We start from the raw sequence: 19,901 nt of genomic DNA on the forward strand, positions 1-19,901 counted from the left end.
CATTAATGTATGAAGTCTCAGGAGCCTGAAGCTACAATGAAAACCCATTATCCTTTTCATAGCACATATACTTAGCTCATGAAAATAATCTTGTCGTCTGTTTAGTGAATTATCACTTTCATTTTACGCCGTAAGAAATTATACAGTGTTAACAGAAGCTTCAAGAGTTTACAATTCTTTTTTTTTGCATTCCAGTTTCAAAAGTGAAAGTAATCTCCTTACTCCTTGAGCTCTGCCAGTGAAGCTGAAATCCTGATGTCATGGCCCAGTAAGTAGAGAGATGTAATTAAATCACTCCACTGGACTAATTCACCAAGTGGGCCACCGCTAAATGCATTTTCTGCAATCTTGAATCCAGATTCTTTTGTCAAAAGCCCCAGATGAACAAGAATCTGGAAAGGAAAATCATATGTTAGATTTATCGACATTAAACATGCAACATTATACCTCACAGCATTTTTTTTCTTTCCAATTATGGCCAAAAAAATCAACCAAAAAAACCCAATATTCCCAACCCCAATGATTTAATTTTGTAATGGATCTCCAGAACAGTAATTATAAGAATGTTACTGCATTGTTTTGCACTATTATCTGTCACCAGATCAGTAATTAAACAAACACCCCAAACTGGTGTTATTCACAAAATAATCTGTAACTCTGCAGAGAAAGTTGTGGCTCACACTAACTTGTTTGGATTGAATAACCGTTTATCTTCTCCAGCAGAATATATTTGCTTATGCAAGACAGCATAGTTAAGGAAGGTTGTGCTACATACCTGGTCTCTTATTTGAGTGTGGGTACATACAGTGCCAGGCATAAAAACTCCCAAACACCAAACATATTTTCTCTCACTCTTTACAAAAAAGCAACATTCAAAACCTCCTTTTGTTCTGATCTCTTGCAGCTTCCAGAACTGAACTTGACACATTAAAATGAAAAAACTTTTAGCTTTATCTTAACCAGTTGAGGTAATTAAAAAAAAAATTAATCAAATAAAACAGAACTTTTCACTTCAAGAATCTCAAGGTTTTTAAAATGAACTCATTAGAGGAGGTCTAGTAAACTGAATCCAATCCAAAGTTCTGGTCAACTTTACGTCTACTCAAATCCGAAAGAAATATGCCATTCAAAGTCTCAATTTTGGACAAAGACGATGTACCATTGTTGCTTTCTATGACTATGTAAAACACTCTAGTGTCATCAGCTTGTACCAAATTCACAGATTCTCCTTTTAGAAACTTCTGCACAGTCTCTATTTTAACCAAAATTAAAGTGGTTAGAAAACTTACTCAAAGATTGACTCATGGAAAGTATGTAAAACTATTTGTAAAGCAAATACCCATTGCTAGAGTAATTTCAAACGGCGAAATATTTCCTGAAAAGAGGCACAAGTATAAACACGAGCCTTTTAGACATATTTGGTATTTCCACTCTGAAGTTACTTCAAGAAGCTTAAAAAAGCCTCTATGACTGCAAGCGGCAGGAATGAAAAATGTTTTACTTTACCTTTTTTCGTTTTCTCTTCTCCAAATTTTGTTTTTCTGCAAGTGATTTAATTGCTTCAATCCAGGTATCAGCCATTCGTCTGATGCGTAACATCATCCACCTGAATTCCTCATGTCTTGACATCATTTTGTAGAGATTATCAAAGTTGATACGAATTTCAGCCTTCAATTAAAGCATTAAAAATAAACCCCACAACATTAATCTTCAAATAGTGTACTCCTCACATTTTGAGAAGTTTTTTCACTTCTGGACTCTGTACTTTACATTCCTCATTAAAAAAAAAAACATTAGGAAAAAAAAAGATACACTCCTAACAGTAAAGTCACGTTCAGATTTTAGTTCAAATATTTAAGATATCTTTAAACAGACATTTCTAAGCCATGTAAATTACTGTTACTTTTATTAGTGGCATTTGGTAGCTCCGGAGTGTGTTTGCAGTGTTTCGCATTGTATTTATTTCTACAATATAAGATTTGGTTTTGTTCATGTGCTTCAAAATGAGGTTAAAGTATCTCCAAAACACAATATAAAATCAGAACAGCATGTCAAAGATTCATGTACATCATGAATCTTCCAAATACAAGGAAGTCTCCTATTATACCATGAAGGAAGAAACATTTACTAGAGTATAAATTTTAAATGAAATACTCATTTTAAAGCTAGACTGATCTAAGAACAATTGGTCTTAGAAAATGAGACAGCCTATATCTAAATTATGTAAGCAATATTCATATACAGCCCAGCAATTATCTTAAAATACCTAAGTGCTACATAATTAGGCTATAACAGTTTAGAAACAACCCTGCAGGCTGTAGGGTTTTTAAAGGAAAAATTTACGACTAATGAAAACGTTACTACAAAACTGGAACATATATAAGCCTCTTCCTTCAAGGCATTTTTATACATAAGGTCCAGATTTATGGCACAATAAAAATGGACAGTTTCACATATGGTCACTTAACACTGCTGAACAGTCTATGGATTTGTAATTCGTCTTAGTATCTGTGTACAATATTTCATACATTTAAACACAAAAATTTCTTTAATGGAAATCTATCACCAAGACTGCAGCACATTACAATGATTGGAGAAAATACATGATGAGCTACATATATATACAGGCAAGGATGTTTCCCTTCAGTTTTGAGGAGCTGAGAAATAAAAATGGTAAATTCTAGTCTTACGAGCATTTATGTGGCACAGGATTCCAGGATGTTCTGCATGAATTACAATTACTGAATAATTCCTCATGTTTTAACATTGCTCTTACCACTGTTTTTTGATCAGTTTCTTCATTAGGATTTTTTGCTCTCCAAGGTAAACGAGGACACCAATTTTCAACCTGTAACACAATCACATGAAAATAAATCATTCTATTCTACTTTCAGCTTGTCTACCAATGCCTCTCACTGCCTTTATATGATACCTTTCTATGGCTTAAATATGGGATCAGGTGATCAGTAAGTCACTGCAAGGCAGAACTGCTTTTTGCAAGAAAAGCTTAAGACGACTTTTTGTAATTCAATACTATTTTAACCTTGCAAATTTGCAACCAAAAGTTGGATTTAGATATTCATTCATGATAAAGAATACAGGAGATAAAACCCTTTCAAGACAGGGGTCAGCTGTTAAATGTTCTAAAAACAGTTTCTCTGAGCAGTTTCTAACTGTTTTCAAAAAGCACTAAGGTTTTTATGCTTCTAGACCTTACAAAAATATATATTTTGGAACATTTCCCATCACCCTAGAATATCTTTATAAAAAGGTAAAGCCTGATAATACCCAAGGATCAAAGTTCTACCTTACAGCAAAGAAGAATAAAAGCAAAACCACTCTAGTTGAAAGGTGTAAGTAACATAATGATAACATAAGTAACAATATCCACAAGTACTCATAGCTGTAATTCTTAGAGAAACATAATCAGTACAAATGCAATACTTTTACTATTGTCTACTAGAAAAAAGTACAATAGCTAGTAATTAGGGAAGGAACAGCAAATGGATGCAAGTCACTGAAAGCTCCTGTGCTCTCCCTAGGGATCTTGCTTGTTCTGTAGAATCTTTATTATTGATGTAGGTTAAGAAATTAGACCATTCACTTTCGGGAAGAATCACAGAATGGTTTGGGTTGGAAGGGACCTTACAGATCACCCAGTTCAAACCCCCCCTGCCACAGGCAGGGACACCTTCCACCAGACCAGGTTGCTCAGAGCCCCGTCCAACGTGGCCTTGAACCCTGCCAGGGAGGGGGCAGCCACAGCTTCTCTGGGCAACCTGGGCCAGGGCCTCACCACTCTCAGAGCAAACAATTTCTTTCTGCTGTGTAATCTAAATCCACCCTCTTTCAGTTTAAAGCCATCACCTCTTGTCCTGTCCCTACATGCCCTTGTAAAATGTCCCTCTCCAGCTTTGTGGTAGGCCCCTTCAGGTACTGAAAGGCTGCTCTAAGGTCTCCCCACAGCATTTGCTTCTCCAGGCTGAACAACCCCAACTCTCTCAGCCTTTTTTCACAGGGGAGGTGCTCCAGCCCCCTGACCATTGTTGTGGCCCCCTCTGGCCCCGCTCCAGCAGCAAACCCATGGAAACAGAAACATAATTGTACTGTGAAAAGGGAGAAACACAAAACTTTATAGGGCAGCTAAGATACCCCATTGCTACCAATTAAGTTCACAACTCCCAGAGAACTAGAAGTCAGAGTTGCTCTTACAGTTCCTCCAGTCATAGACCTGTCAAAACACAATTTTAGCTTAATCATGCTGCAGTAAACCTGGAGCATTAGAGATTAACAGCTTAAGATCATATCAAATGATTGCCAAATGAAGACCAATCACATGAAAATAAATTTACAGACATCATACCCTCATTAAAGAGAAGTAACGTATCAAGCTGAGATTCCTCAAAAAATTATATAGAAGCATTAATTTGAATGGTATGACTTAATCTACTCAAGGTATTTAATGCAACATTTGAAAGCAGCAAATTTATCAACCTCGTTTGAAAACATCTGATTCTTCAGTGGTCTCCAACTCTGGAAACACACTAGAAACTGTAGCAATTAGCCCTAACTTTTACTAATCTAAGTTGTGGAATCACTGGTAGAAAAGAGTTGCAAGGTCCTTATTACATGATTTGCACAGTCCTAATCTCTCTTTTTTTTAACGGTATAAATAATTTTGAATTATTCCTAGCATGAAAACTGATCTGTATTAAGAGATGACATTTCAAGGACTATTGCATGTGCCCCTTTTCTGGCTTCATGTGTTTCACATCACACCATCAGGCATCCTAAAGGAACTGAAGATTTCTCAGAGGTGCCAGGGACAGTTAGCAGCATGCCTCACTGACTGAAAAACAAACACAGTTCTTTTGTGCTTTTAGAAATATTCCCCCTACTCTAAATTAAATTACATTACAGCAACTCTAATCAGAAATCAACACTTAAGGATTAGTTTCAAAGTAATATCAGTCTATGCAGTTAGTCCAGCAATTGTTTTTCCTTATTGATATTCAGTCAATTCCTAGTTTCATTGGAAAGACCAAAAGAACTCACAGGAAGATTTTTAAACGCATACTCTTGAAAGTATGCCAGTTGTTTTGTTGTTTTCAGGACTGATAAATACACTGGGAAGAATGCGTAGGCATTCTCTTACAGAAAAAGGAAAGAATTCTGTTCATGTTGTTAGACATGGGGATAATAATTAACAAGAGCACCAAGAAAGCAAAGATGAAGCAAACAAATCTGACATACCATGGGAAGGAGAAAGAAGAAAAAAACTCGTTAATTTAATGTATTGACTCAAAGGAAACCAGGGATGGAGAGGCAAAATACTGACTGACATATCAGCCAAACTAGGATTACTTTAACAGTGAATTTCAGGTATTCTTAGGCAAAAAAGATCAGGGGTATATATGCCCCTAAGATGGAAACATTATGATACCAAAACCAGCCAAAATGCCAAAACAAGTTCTGTTGTTCAGAACAGGAGTTAATTTTGCAGATAATTTAAGAATCAACTGGAATTAATAAGTCATGGTTCCAAGAGAAACTGAGAGGAAAAACAGAATACAGAGTGATGGCAGCAGCCAGAACAGTCAACACTGAAACTCATGCTCTAGAAGTCAATTTTAGATCCTAGTAGATATTATCAGGTAGATACAGAGCCAAGTAAGCAAAAGTGAAAAACTACAGCAGTGAAGTCTACACAAGTCATAACATCTGTATTTAGAGGTGCCTAGTACTCAAGAAACACCACACTTCCAGCGCAGCCAAGGTTTTCAGAGGTAGCAGAGATATTTCCTTCCATCTCCGGTTCTTGCTTCCCTGTTTCGTGAGAGCTACAGATGATCAACAGCCAATATACACTTCGGTAAAAGGGAGAGGGGTTTCAACCTACGCAACTACACAACGTATCTCAGACTTCAGCGACAGCCTTTGTAGAACTACTGGAAAAGGCAACAATAGCATTGACAGGCTTCTGCTACAGAATTGAAAAGCCTGCTGATTTGATGTTACTTATACAAGGTATCTAGCAGGCTGCTAAGTTTTATTGCTGCTTTCCTCAAAAAACACAGCAATTGCATTTTTATATGTATTTCAAGTAAAAAGCTTTCAGTTAATCGTGTTTTTCAATTGCACTACGTAAAATTAAGGTCTAAGAAGGTACAAAGCCTCGGTAAAGATTGTTCTAAAATCCTGTTAAGAAATAGAACTCATTTTTTTTTGTGTTGGAGTTAGAAGCAACAGTATGCACTAACCCAGATGAGTAGCAAAATGAACTTCGTACCCTTCTCTTTTTAGTCCCATGTAACGATACACAGTCGTGCAGAATACACACTACTTCTGTTGCACCTTTTCTGAAAGACGGGTAAAAATAACTTAAATAACCATACCGCTGGCCTTTTTCAAGACAACCACTTTCTGCTTTCCCTTGCTCTTTCATTATTTGGCCTTCCTCTCTTGCGCAGTGCACTAGCATTCAATTCAGTCTGAGCACTTCAGCATTTCCCATCCAGAACGTGTGATTTCTCACCTTTAAGCCTAGGAACAACTTCTAATTGCAGATCTTGGCAGGACCCAGAGTTTCGTGAGAACTTCAGATGACCTAGAAAGTGGGTTGGTGGACTTTTTTGTTTGTTTATTTTTTAGAGAACCAAGTATTGCCACTTCAGCTAATCACTTCAGGGTTTCTCACACAGAACACAACAAGGATGCCTGCAACTAAATATGAAACCTCAGCGGTTAAGTAATTTTCCTGGTTGTCTTGCATGACCCAAATATGGCCCACCACAGTAACTCTAGTTGTACTCATCATTTCTGAACAAGTCCTGCAGCTGTTCTTCTCAGATTCAGACTATTAACCACTGCCACGGGAACTTCTTCAAATAAAAAGGTGGGTGCTCTAGTTATTGAAAAATGCAGGAGGATACGCACAAAATGATCTTTTCCACAGCAAATACCAGTGAAAACTTCAACCATTTTTCTCAGGCTTACTGATGTAAGAGAAGTACCAGTCAGGTTTTATTTCAGTGAGTACTAAGTTCCAACTATAGATGTGGAAGAAAGAAACAAAAAGAATGTCTAAAACTGCTCAGACTGGCTTGAGCGGAGGCCTTCAGTCTCCTTCGTCTTCTGTCAGAAATAAGCACCAACAGTGATGCAACCTCTGTAAAACACCTGGTGCCTGGAACAACTTCTTCTCTCCTTGCTCCCAAATCGCCTAAAGCAAGCCTATCAGCTTTCATTGAAACTACTAGGGATAAGACAGAGATCGGGCAGGGAATGTCAGGGGAAGAATCAGGAACTTTATTTTGCAACACCTTTTCTGGAAGGCCCTAATACAGTATGGGGTGATGGGGCAGGGGGAAAAACCTGCTTTGGTTGATTTTGTATTATACCACCACCTAACTTGTAACAAAGAAGTCTGCAGAAAATGCAACAGCATTAAAGTGTAACTTCTTCTGGTCCAGGCACATTTGTGATTAAATAACATGTACAATGGGAAAAAATGTGTGTGTATACATACAAATATGTGTATAGATCTGTATGTATACGATTATAAACAGGAAGATGATACAGCATGTGCTAAGGCTGCAGTACGCCTCCGGTATTGTTCCCTTGATATGCACCTTGTCTGTCATTGGCAATGTTGACAGAAAGGATCATGATATCACTAAAGTGGGTCTAGGTGAAATCCACCTCAAAAATGTACAAACACTTCAGCTTTGTTTAGGTACAGAATATCCACACACAACAAGCTCCAAGTCTGAGCAAAGGGACAGAGGGCAGCAGTGTTGGTTTGGATCCTGCTCTTCAACTTGTTTACATGTATTATTTGATCATTCCAGAGAAAACACAGAAGTTGCCTCTGAAGAAGGAATCGAGACTCCTCCTCCCCCTCTCCAGGGCCACCTTCCTCTCACTGGGTTAGCAATGGTTCCTTCTCTAGCTTATTCTCTCCATAGCAACCAACTATTCCACTGTCATGCACACGACCTAAGAGGAAGGATGTGATAATCAGACTACAGATTAGCAGTCAAAGATGACTGTTGGGAAGCAGCAACTGCAGATTTGAAGACTGACCATTTTTTGGATGAGTGATATAAACATAAGCTATTATTCAGAACACACTATATTTATCTTTCTACTGCCACATTTATGAGTAAGACCAGCTGTGCCTCCTGTATCTAGTGTTGCATTCAATGCCAATCAAATGCATTAGGCAGTCTTTGATCATGCTGAAGAAACCAGGTCCATCTGAGAAGTCAAGTGTTCCCTGCCTGTTTTTGAATCACAGTAGACACGGCACTGCCTAGAGCAGAAGTAGGTAGTAGGTTAGGTCGCACTGTATTTCAGAAATAAAAAATTTCAGTGCCACACGATTCCAGATATTAGTGAAAAGCAAGCGTTCTGAACTGCTTTGGGGGCTGAATGCCCAGATTCTGCTTAAACTGAACTTGAGAATTTCTCTAATCCCTCATCATAGACAATCCATCCTTACAGCGACTTTATCTTTACACAGCTTACTGGTAAGCGACTTAACACCAAAAAAACCCCAAACTTCAGAAATTAGAAGAGTATGTTTTATAGAAGTTTTGCAGGTACTTGTTGCAATAACTCTTCCTCAGAAACACACTGAAACTGAAGGGAAGTGAAGACCGCAGTGCTTGGCTATATTGCAGAGCAAGGACTGCAAGCACAGTTACAAGAACCTGGCAAACACCTGCAGGACTGGGGTAGTCTGACCCTCTTCCAGACTGAATGGAAGCATACTCTGCCAGCAGCTCTCCACATCCCAGATTTGCTTTTAAAGAGTCATAATGGGAGTTTAATAAAGCAGAAGCTGAAGGGTACTCTCTCTAAACACCCAGGATAATCTTCATTTTGGACTCTTCTGAAGGGCAGATGCAGCCCATCTACAGGGAAACCAAAGCACCTTTCTTTGCACATCAGGTGAACAGTGTTACTGCTCAGTGTAATTCTACCCATGGTAAAGGGCTGTGATTAAGTAGCTTCTGTCACTCCCAGAGCGGGAAATAAAAACAAACACAAAATCAAACCAGTGCAGCAATATCTGGTTAAAAAAGGTGCATCTGTAAATTTATTAGGCAGTACGAATGCAGGCAGAGAAAAGAACTTGTAAAATTCATTTAGAAAATCCATTTGAGAATTTGATGCAAAAGAACTGCTTTCATGGGGAAGGTGACTTTCTCAACTCCTCTAGAAGCTGTATTACCTATCTTTCGTTTAGTATTTCCTCAGTGACAGGTAGTCATTTTGAAGGTGCTACAAAATCTGCGGTGTGCAAGATGACTGCCTGCCTCTATAGTGAAATGTAGGAGTATACAGGTAAATTTGGATTTGGTTGTTTCCAACGGCAATCCCAAACGTAGGCACCCACAGTCCCAGTGAAACTGCAATGTGAAATTTTATATATAACCATCAATCAACAAATAGTCTCCTATCTAACTTCAGTGCTGTGCACTAAATAGGATTCCTCTCTTACATTGGCATCTACACCTGTTCCAGCCAGACAGAAGAATACTAATTCCATTTTAAAGTAACAGAATTAGAAAAGATAACTGAGCGCAAATCATTCAAATTCAGGCCAATACGCTAACAGATGATTTGGGGACAGATTAGTGACTATCACTAGCATTTCAATTTCTTAGGGACACGTGAAAGATCACAGAATGGTTTGGGTTGGAAGGAACCTTAAAGATCACCCAGTTCCAACCCCCCTGCCATGGGCAGGGACACCTTCCACCAGACCAGGTTGCTCAAAGCCCCGTCCAACCTGGCCTTGAACCCTGCCAGGGAGGGGGCAGCCACAGCTTCTCTGGGCCACCTGGGCCAGGGCCTCACCACCCTCAGAGTGAAGAATTTCTTTCTTCTGTCTAATCCAAATCCACTCTCTCAGCTTGAAGCCATTACCCCTTGTCAGAAGTCCCTTTCCAGCTTTCCTGTAGGCCCCTTTAGGTACTGGAAGGCTGCTATAAGGGCTCCCCACAGCCCTCTCTTCTCCAGGCTGAACAGCCCCAACTCTCTCAGCCTTTCCTCATAGCAGAGGTGTTCCAGCCCTCGAGTCATTTTTGTGGCCTCCTCTGGCCCCACTCCAACAGGTCCATGTCTGTCCTGTGCTGAGGGCTCCAGAGCTGGACGCAGGACTCCCGGGGAATCTAATCAGAGTGGAGTAGAGGGGCAGAATCTCCTCCCTTGACCTGCTGGCCATGCTGCTGGGGATGTAGCCTTGTACGGTTGCCCTTCTGGGCTGCAGACACACATTGCCAAGTCGTGTCCAGCTTTTCATCCCCCAGTACCCTCAAGTCCTTCTCAGCAGGGCTGCTCTCTATGCATTCTCCACCCAGGCTGTACTTGTGCTTGGGATTGCCCTGACCCATGTGCAGGACCTTGCACTTGGCCTTGTTGAATTTCATGAAGTTCATGTGGGCCCACCTCTCAAGCCTGTCCAGGTCCCTCTGGATGGCATCCTTTACCTCCAGCATATCAATTGCACCACACAGCTTGGTGTTATCAACAAACTTGCTGAGGGTGCAGTCAATCCCACTGCCCATGTTGCTGACAAGTATGTTAAACAGTACCGACTCCTGAGGAATGACACTCGTCACTAGTCTCCACTTGGACAGTGAGCCATTGACTGCAACTCGTTGAGTGCAACAATCCATCAAATCCATTCTCTGCAATTTGGAGACAAGGATGTCATGTGGGACAGTGTCAAATGCTTTGCCCAAGTGCAGGTAGATGACTAAAGAAGTTCGAGCTTTCGCTGTTTTACATTTCAGACAATAACACCCTTGTTGTCAACTTTCTGAGTAATTGCACAGAATTCAAAGAAGATGGTTTGATGTTACATTACACTGAAGAAATGCAAATCATTAATTCACCTCAGTGTCAGAAATTAGTTTACGCAGCAGAAGTTGTGGAAAAGGGACTTCCACATAGACATGAGCAAACTGCAGTAAACTAGCAAAACCACAAGGATTGGAGGAACCTGTATAATCACGATTCCCAGGTGTTTTCACTAAAATGTGCCACACACTACAGCTTGCATACTGGCAACAAACCCACATTCAAAATCACCTTCAGTTTGCATTTTTCTGCTTTATCCTTCAAAGCAAAAGAAACAGTGTAAAGAAAAATACTACTGCAACCAAACCATGCATTCTGCTTCCATCAGGTCTGAAGGACTGAATCATAGAATGCCTTGGGTTGGAAGCAACCTTTAGAGGCCCAACTCTCCTGCAGTGAGCAGGGACATCTTTAACTTGATCAGGTTGCTCAGAGCCCCGTCCAACCTTGCCTTGAACTTTTCCAGGGATGTGACATCTACCACCTCTCTGAGCAACCTGTGCCAGGGCCTCACCAGGCTCATTATAAAAAATTTCTTCCTTATACCCAGTCTAAATCTACTCTCTTTCAGTTTAAAACCATTACGCCTTGTCCTGCCACAACAGGCCCTGCTAAAAAGATTGTCTCCCTCTTTCCTCCAGGCCATCTTTAAGTACGGAAATGCCACAATAAGGTCTCCCCAGAGCCTTTACTTCTCCAGGCTGAACAGCCCCACCTCTCTCAGCCTTTCCTCATAGCAGAGGGGTTCCATTCCCCTGATCATTTTTGTGGCCTCCTCCAGATCTGCTCCAACAGCTCCATATATTTCCTGGGCTCCAGAGGTGGAGTCAGGATTCCCGGGGCAGTCTCACCAGAGTGGAGTAGAGGGGCAGAATCCCCTCCCTGGCCTTGCTGCCCTGGGGATGCAGCCCAGGGTACGGTTGGCCTTCTGTGCAGCAAGCGCACATGGTGAGCTCCTGTCCAGCTTTCCATCCCCCAGTCCTTCTCGGCAGGGCTGCTCTCCATCCCTTCATCCCCCAGCCTGTACTGATCGCAGGCGTTGCCCTGACCCAAGTGCAGGACTTGCACTTCCCCTTGTTGAACCTCATGAGGTTCACACAGGCCCAGCTCTCCAGCTTGTCCAGGTTCCTTTGGACGGCACCCCGTCCTTCTGGTGTGTCTGCACCACTCAGCTTGGTGTCATCTGCAAGCTTGCTGAGGGTGCACTCAATCTCATTATGTCATTGATGAAAATATTAAACAGCACTGGTCCCAGTATGGACCCCTCAGGGACACCACCTGTCACCAATCTCCATCTAGACATCAAGCCATTGACCACTACCCTCTGGCTGCAACCATCCAACCAATTCCTTATCCACCCAACAGTCCACCCATCAAATCCATATCTCCCCAATTTAGAGAGAAGGATGTTGTGGGGGACTGTGTTGAAGGCTTTACAGAAATCCAGACAGATCACATCCATAGCTCTTCCCTTGTCCACTGATGCAGTCACTCCATTGTAGAAAGCCATTGGGTTGGTCAGGCAGGACCCGCGCCCTTGGTGAAGCCATGCTGGCTGTCTTGGATCACCTCCCTGTCCTCCATGTGCCTTAGCATAGCTTCTAGGAGGATCTGTTGCAGGATCGTCCCAGGCACAGAGCTGAGGCTGACAGGTCAGTACTTCCCAGGGTCCTCCTTCCTACCCTTCTTAAAAATGGGCACAATTTTTCCCCACTTCCAGTCACCAGGGACTTCACCTGACTGCCATGACCTTTTAAATATCATGGAGAGTGGCTCGGCAACTACATCAGCCAATTCCCTCAGGACTCTGGGATGCATCTCATCAGGTCCCATAGACTTCTGTATGTTCAGGTTCCTCAGGTGGTCATGAACCTGATCTTCCCTTACAGTCGGAGGGGCTTTACCCCCCTGGGTCCCTATCTTGTGGTCCACCGACTTGGGAGCGGTGAGGAGAGAGGCTGCCAGTGAAGACCTCAGCCTTCTCCTCATCTGTTGATAGTAGGTCACCACTCTTGTTCATCGCGGGCGTACGCTTTCTTTAACCTTCCTTTTCTGGCTGACATACCTGCAGAAGCCCTTCTTGTTATTTTTTGCATCCCTTGCCAAACTCAGCTCCAGCCATGCCTTGGCCCTCCTGACCCCCTCCCTACACAATCAGGGGGAACTCTCTCTAGTGGTATACTAGCACATGCACAAAAGCTACAGGAGTCCCAAAGACTGATCTTTGAAACAGTTTTAGCCTTATGAAGCACTGGATCCATATCCAAAATGGGTACCAAAAATTATACTTGCACCTGAAAGGCGAGCTGGAGATCCAGAGCCTGGGATTTTAACGCGATCTGCCCAGCCCCAGCAGGTGAGTGTCAGTGGAATGACCCCTGGGCAGTGGCAACTTGCATCGCAGCTCCTGGCTGACCAGCAGGTGCAGCAGCAGTCCCATTCCTGTGTGGCAGGCAGTACTCTCTGAGAAATCACTTATCTAGATGATGAAAAGGAGTGATAAGACCCCTCCACTTTTTTTTTTCTTTCTAAGCTGGGAAACTGTGTGGAAATTAATTTTCCAGAAGATATTTTTAAAAGCTTCACTCTTCAGTGGCAAACTGACATTTTGCAGTGAAATATATTTTTGTACTGTCTAGAAATTCATTTTTTCACATTTCTCCCCAGAGGCAATGCCATCCGTGAAAATTATAACTGTGCCAGTAACATTACAGTGTTAAACAACTGGCTTTTTCGTAACGAAATTCTAAGTTTAAAAGGAAGTAACTCTTCTCAGTGGGCAAGCTTGTACCACAGTTACAAGGAAACAAGTTCCAACTATCCAGAAACCTTACAGTTAGCTTAACTTGCTTTTCAATTTTTGCTACTTCTAATCCCTGTCTTGCTCTGTTATTCAAGAGAAGGTAAGGCTGGTTTTGCTATTCAGGTCATTTGTGTCTCCTCCAGCCTTTCAAAGGCTCCAGCACAATTAGCATTATGAGGACTGCACAGTTGCTTATCACCCACCAGCAGTGATCCGGTGCCTGCAGCAAAACAGCAAGATAGAAGTGCAAATAACCTTGCCGCTTCATCTGCAAGTCTGTACAAGGGACAGCTTTAAATAAAAAACATGAGCTTGAATGTTTTGAATTGCTTCTTGCTTTCCTTCTGCTGCCACACTCACCTCCCATGCTGCTCAAGCAGCCAAGACACAAGGCGTCAAGTGGAGAAGAGCTGTTCAGGCAGCTGTTCCCTCGTTCCTACAGGAATGCCATTCAAAGCAAACCAGAGGAGGCAGAACTCTAGCACTTGTGTTTGTGCAGGTGCTGCAGAAGAGAAGACTTGGGGCAGCCTAGATTTTGAGTGCCCTGTTCCTATTTTGCAGATACACATGGCAGAAACGTAACGAGGGCGCAGGACAGATACCCAAAGCTTTATTCCAAGCTTTGTTTCTAAACCTTCGCATAAACTGTGGGCAAGTTCCTTTGTGTCTCTGTGGTTCTGAGCCATATTACGCGCCAAAACGTAGTATTTTGGGCTGCTTTGTTTAGAAGTTTAAAATTGCATGACAAAGAGTGCTAGATGAGTGTAACATAGGCCTTAACTGAATGGCTTCAGAAGAAAAAAGTAGACCCCAAAACAGTATGAACAAGCCCAGGTGCTTGTCACACGAGATTCTAGAGACAATTTTAAGGGCAAAAGTAGATATATGTACAATTTGCATATTCTGTCTTTTCATACTTAGGTTGTGCACAATCTGATGCATATATTGCCTTCTCAAACAGAGTATGCACACACAACCATCTTACTCCTATACCGTAACCTTAATGTAAAAAAGAAAAATCTTAACAGTAATATCCTTCCAGCACTCTAATGCATTTTAATATTTTAAATCAGCAGGTTTGACTTAAGAGCTCTGCAGACACATTTATCATTCAGCTGTACAACCATACTATAAACTGTCAACTCTTCATCGCTGTCCGTTTTGACAAATTACTCTCGCAACAGCATTTCCAAGTTATCCTTAGCAGCCAACACACCTCATAAATCCACATCATTGTAGTGTTATTAGAATTTCATTTCATGCTTGCATTCACAAACATTTAAGCTTTCAACCTCTGCTGCTGGGCATTAATCATGGAATTAATCATAGGATTAAGCATGCCAAATTTAAACTGAAGGTTAATAACATGCTCACCCAATATCAGTTTTACATTCTGTGAAGGGAGAACATTTTAAAAAAATACAAGACTTTTGTCTGAAGTTTCCAAATATACACACAGACCAATTGTACTGTTGTTCCATTATGAAATGAGATGTTGCCCATATTCAATATTGCTGCTTAAATAAAAATTTCAAATCCCTAGACCCTTGAAAAAACAAGCATTTGGCCTCTGTAAATCTGCTTGCACTTTGCCATGAGGATGAGCTGAAAGATCAATTATGAAAAAACTAACAGCATCAACTGAGTTTTCAAAATTGATGATCAGATTGCCACAGAAAATACTGTGAATTAACAGAAATACAAAATCATAAATGTCATTTAAGAATATCAGAATCTCACATTCAGTTGACATGTATCCTTATTTTTAAGATACATCTGCATTAAAAACATGAAGCACCAGCTGGTTAACAGAAGACTACTGTGCAAATGTAACTTTGCTGATGCTAAAACATAACCTTTTAGTAGAAACTTAGATCAACTTCAGATGATTATGAAACCATATCTCTAGCTTCTCTGATAAATAACAGGATAAACAATATAGTCATCCTGTACCTTTTCCTTTCCCAGTGTTATAGCCCATAAATAAATCAACACTTGGTAATAGCAATGGAATGAGTCAAAACTGTGATTCAACCCAGCCTTTTATTTCTTCAGATATGTGTTCTGGATATACATTTAACTATTACTGCTGCTTAAAGCAATGCCCCAAAAAGTTCAATGACAGCCAACTGAGTAAATTAAAACTGCTTTCATTACAGCTGAGTTACTTACATAATACTTACTGTTTAATCTCAGATACATAATTTAAGAACCCAGCCTCTCCCCGCAAATCCTGCAGAAACTACACAGTTAATACTAGTTTGCAACTCTGCAACCACATTGGCTCTGGCAGTTCTTACAAGCAGTAAGCCTCTAGGTAACAATTCTACTTCCAAGATCAGTTGCTATAAGTTATCAAAATTTTACTAATAAGAAAGGTCAAGTGCTAATATAGCTGCAACTTCACTCAAAAACATGACTTCCACTTTTTTTTTGTTTTTGTTTTTTGTCTTCTGTTACCAGCCTCTGCAATTCCTGAATAGTACCCAAGCAGGAATCACGCTTGTTAGGAGGATGTACCATCGAGTTCCACTTTCCCAATTTTACATCCCAAATGCCTCCCTATTGCTACCCAGGAGCTACACAGAAAGCAACAGAAGTAGGATACCTAGTGTGGACAGCTGCTGTCTACACCACTTCCGTTATAAACATTAGAACTCTCCAGGCTAGAAACACCTGGGGGATTTATGAATACTAGCAACACTCTTCATAATAATTCTGTTTTAATAGCTTTTTCCTCCTCACAGAATTCTTCTGAAGTTATGATTTCTTTTGAGAAAAGTTTGCCAACAATTACCAAAAATATCGAGGCACTAGGATGTGCCCCTTCTGCAGATTAAAAGATTACTAACCTCACTGAGGTAAATAAAGAAGGAGCATGTGGACCCATCTACACCGTAACTTGCATAACAGGGATCCGATCGCCACATATCTTTCATCCACTGTAACAGAACAAAAACACTCTGTGAGGTTTAAGTACTAAGTAATGTCTATACTATTTCACACTGAACTCAGGAATAACAGGGGGAAGCTGCAAGCGACTAAATCCAATCAGATAAAAATCACAAATAACAAAAAACGAATTTCATAAATATTTTGCAGCACAATGCATATCTGCATTCAGCTACACTGAGGAAGTAACTACATACCAGATGTGAGCACAGGTTACACAGACTGGTAGCCAGGCAAGCAGAGGCAAGTACCAAAAGGAAAATACAACCAAGGTCCAGACACATGGGTGTGGCTGGCGTTGACTGCATTGCCCCTCCACCTTACACTTGCTCTGGAAATTAACAGATCATTTCAACCACCAACATTGAAATCTGCCCAATTCTGACAAGAATATGCCATTTCTGCAGAAGCAATTCATTTAAATTCATATTTTGATATTCAAATAATGTATTGCATAGCCACTATGCAGCCAGTTTGTCAAAATGGATCAAAACACAGACCAGAGATTTAATACAGTTTTGGGTTTTTTTACGTACTATAGTCTAAGAATTTTACTTAGAGAAAAAAAGGGAACATTATTTCACATATACTTCGGCAGCTATTTCTTTTCGCTGTCAGAAATAAATTGTAATACTTGATAACGGTATTTAGGTGTCCAACAATTTTACTTTTGCCCCCAACTACTAAAACAGTGTCCTTGCATTTGAAATATATCTTGGGGAAAAAAAAAACCTCAAACCTCAATCTCTGCAAGTTTTGGGGTTTTTTTTTTTTGTTCACTTTCCCACCAAAGTCTGATGGCTTTCAACATTTGGCCTTTCCAACCACATTATTAGTAAAATATAGGATTTACATAGAATCAGCTGTGAACCCCAAAGTTCTGCTTGCGCCCTTAGTGCAGTGCCCAGCTTGTGAGCAGAAGAGGCAGAATGCTTTTAACAGAAAAGCGGAAGGGCGGAACCGGACAGAGCTCTTGGCAATGAGGGGAAAGAACTGTAAACCCATGTCTTGCTGAAACAGGGGAAGGACTAGAGAGGTACACAAAGAATCCCAGTCCTCGGGTAGGGGAACGCCAAATGACTCAGAATGGGGAAGAAAACAGGGCTTTTCAAAAAGGAGAAGAAAGTTTCTGAATAACAAGACAGCATTCAAATAATGAGGCATTTTATTAATTAATATAGCATTTTAGTATAATATGGCATTTTATGCCTGTCTTAACAGGATGCCATTTTATCCCTCTGCAGCAGTAGTACTAAAGGCTTGAGGTGAGCAGTGCTGTAGTGACACACACACCTAAATATCCTCTTTTCTTTTTTGACCCAGTTGTTCTTGTTTTACACCATTGTCTGAGTACTGACCTCTTGCAACATACGTTCAGTTTTTAACAGAATGCACACAACAAGATTAAAAACTGTTCAGTTACCTTTATTTTCCCTTCACAGTGAGGAAAACCATCCATAGGAGGCAATTCACACTGTTCTTGGGCTCCATTTATGAGATCTAAAGAGAAACATAGACCATAACTGAATTTCATTTTGCAGTTCTGACAGTCTAATGAATCCTCCTTTTTATTTTCACAAATCCACAATCCAGACTGACTGAAGAGTCCTACTGTGTAATATTTGTTATAGCATTAAAACTCAGTGTGCTCTTTTTTGACTATAGAAGAAAATGGTTGCATAGATTTCAACTCTCACTTGCAGTAAAAATGCTGAATTACAAAACCTGGTGTATGAAGACTTAGAAATTAACCTAATCCATACTGAAAAAACCATAAAAGCACTATATCTTCCTAATCAAAGTATGATTGAAACTACTAAATTGGAACAATTTGTTTCTGATTGTCAAACATTTCTAAGATATATATTGCTTTTAAACATAAAAACTAGATTTTCAGGTTCTGTTATCAGTTTATCAAATACCCATGACGCACAACTTGGCACTGGATATATGACACAAGTAATAAATGTTGCAATATTATCTAAATTTACAAGTGAGTAGCACTCCATTGCATCTCAAAAGAAAAATTTCCTATGGTCTCCCAAGAATTTTTTTCTTTTTCACCTATTTTAACGTTTTATCATTCTAGATTTTTGCAACACATTAAAGAGCATAATACAGAGCAACACTTCTAGCCCACAAAGGGAAAGGAGCAATTTTAAAGGACGTTGCATCAACTCTAGGATGGGACTTTCTTCTAAGAACTTACAAGAACCCTCTAATGCAGGCATTTAAGGCAAGAAAAATGATTAACTTGGTGGAGAGATTCTTGCCAAAGGCAGTGGAGGAGAAGGTTTTCAATTTAGGTAGTTCACCCCAGAGTTATCTAAATTACACCTGCATCATTTCTGGCTTTTCCCATGGGCAAGAATCAAGATCATTAAAGCCAGCCATCCATCAACCTAGGAACACTTCATGCTATGGCAGATACAGCGCACGACTTCACCCAGAATATGCTAATGAGAGATCTCAGGGAAAAAAAAGGCTGCAGCACTAGAATAAAGTAGGGACAAGATCAGTGGCTAAAAGTTAGAACGCTGTATTATACACAAAAAACATCTCTTGATTTATCTGAGTATTTTCCATTTATTTTGCAAACAGTTTCTTTTAAAGGTAAAACTTGAAATGTGAGTGAATCATGGCAAAATGGAGCGGATGGGGAAAGAAGAATCATGCCAGGAGGAAGACACTTATTTGGCAGTCTCTGCAACAGCAGTAATTTGACAAACTGAGCTGTACTGTCAATGACAGTAACAATGAAGCAAAGCAGTTTTTAAGTCGACTTCATAATTTCAAATCAATAAGCACTTTCAAAATATTCTCCCTCATCCTCTTATCCTTCTAGGATTCTTGTAGACTAGACCACAGACATCTACAGCTCTGATTTCTGCTCCAAGTAAGAAAGCAAAGAGCATGCATACAGACATCAACAACTTAAAAATGTGTTCTAAAATCAGTCAGTACAGGTAGATAACAAAGGGACTTTTTGCTTTACTACAGTTCAGGAATTAGACTTTTCACTTGAATCACACTGAAATCAGTGCTTGAGATCAAACAGTAACAAACCTACCTTAAACCAAAAAGCAGCATGGTTAAAATAATGGCAACTTTCAGTAATCAATATAATACCATTAGAAGAGCTTTATGGTCTAAACCGTGGGCTGTTTCTTCTTTTTTTTTTTTTAAAAAAAAAAATCTCATAAGCCTGAATACAAAATAATTACAGAGCTTTTCATAATGCAAGTCAAATTCACATCTTCCTAAAATACAAAAG

At 40.2% G+C, this 19,901-nt stretch overlaps 1 protein-coding gene across 3 annotated transcripts in view; it reads right to left on the minus strand.

Annotated features, from left to right (window-relative positions):
- Window positions 1-19,901, minus strand: part of MGAT5 (alpha-1,6-mannosylglycoprotein 6-beta-N-acetylglucosaminyltransferase) — a 139,991-nt gene that overhangs the window by 50,765 nt on the left and 69,325 nt on the right. For all 3 annotated transcript variants that reach the window (XM_075429957.1, XM_075429955.1, XM_075429956.1), the window contains exons 4-8: window positions 18,051-18,127; window positions 16,528-16,617; window positions 2,777-2,848; window positions 1,507-1,668; window positions 223-392 (exon numbers count right to left, since the gene is read on the minus strand). In XM_075429957.1, the coding sequence (XP_075286072.1) occupies window positions 223-392; window positions 1,507-1,668; window positions 2,777-2,848; window positions 16,528-16,617; window positions 18,051-18,127 (571 nt within the window). The remainder of the gene's footprint in view (window positions 1-222; window positions 393-1,506; window positions 1,669-2,776; window positions 2,849-16,527; window positions 16,618-18,050; window positions 18,128-19,901) is intronic.

Source organism: Opisthocomus hoazin, chromosome 9, assembly GCF_030867145.1.
Source record: "Opisthocomus hoazin isolate bOpiHoa1 chromosome 9, bOpiHoa1.hap1, whole genome shotgun sequence".
NCBI lineage: Eukaryota > Metazoa > Chordata > Aves > Opisthocomiformes > Opisthocomidae > Opisthocomus > Opisthocomus hoazin.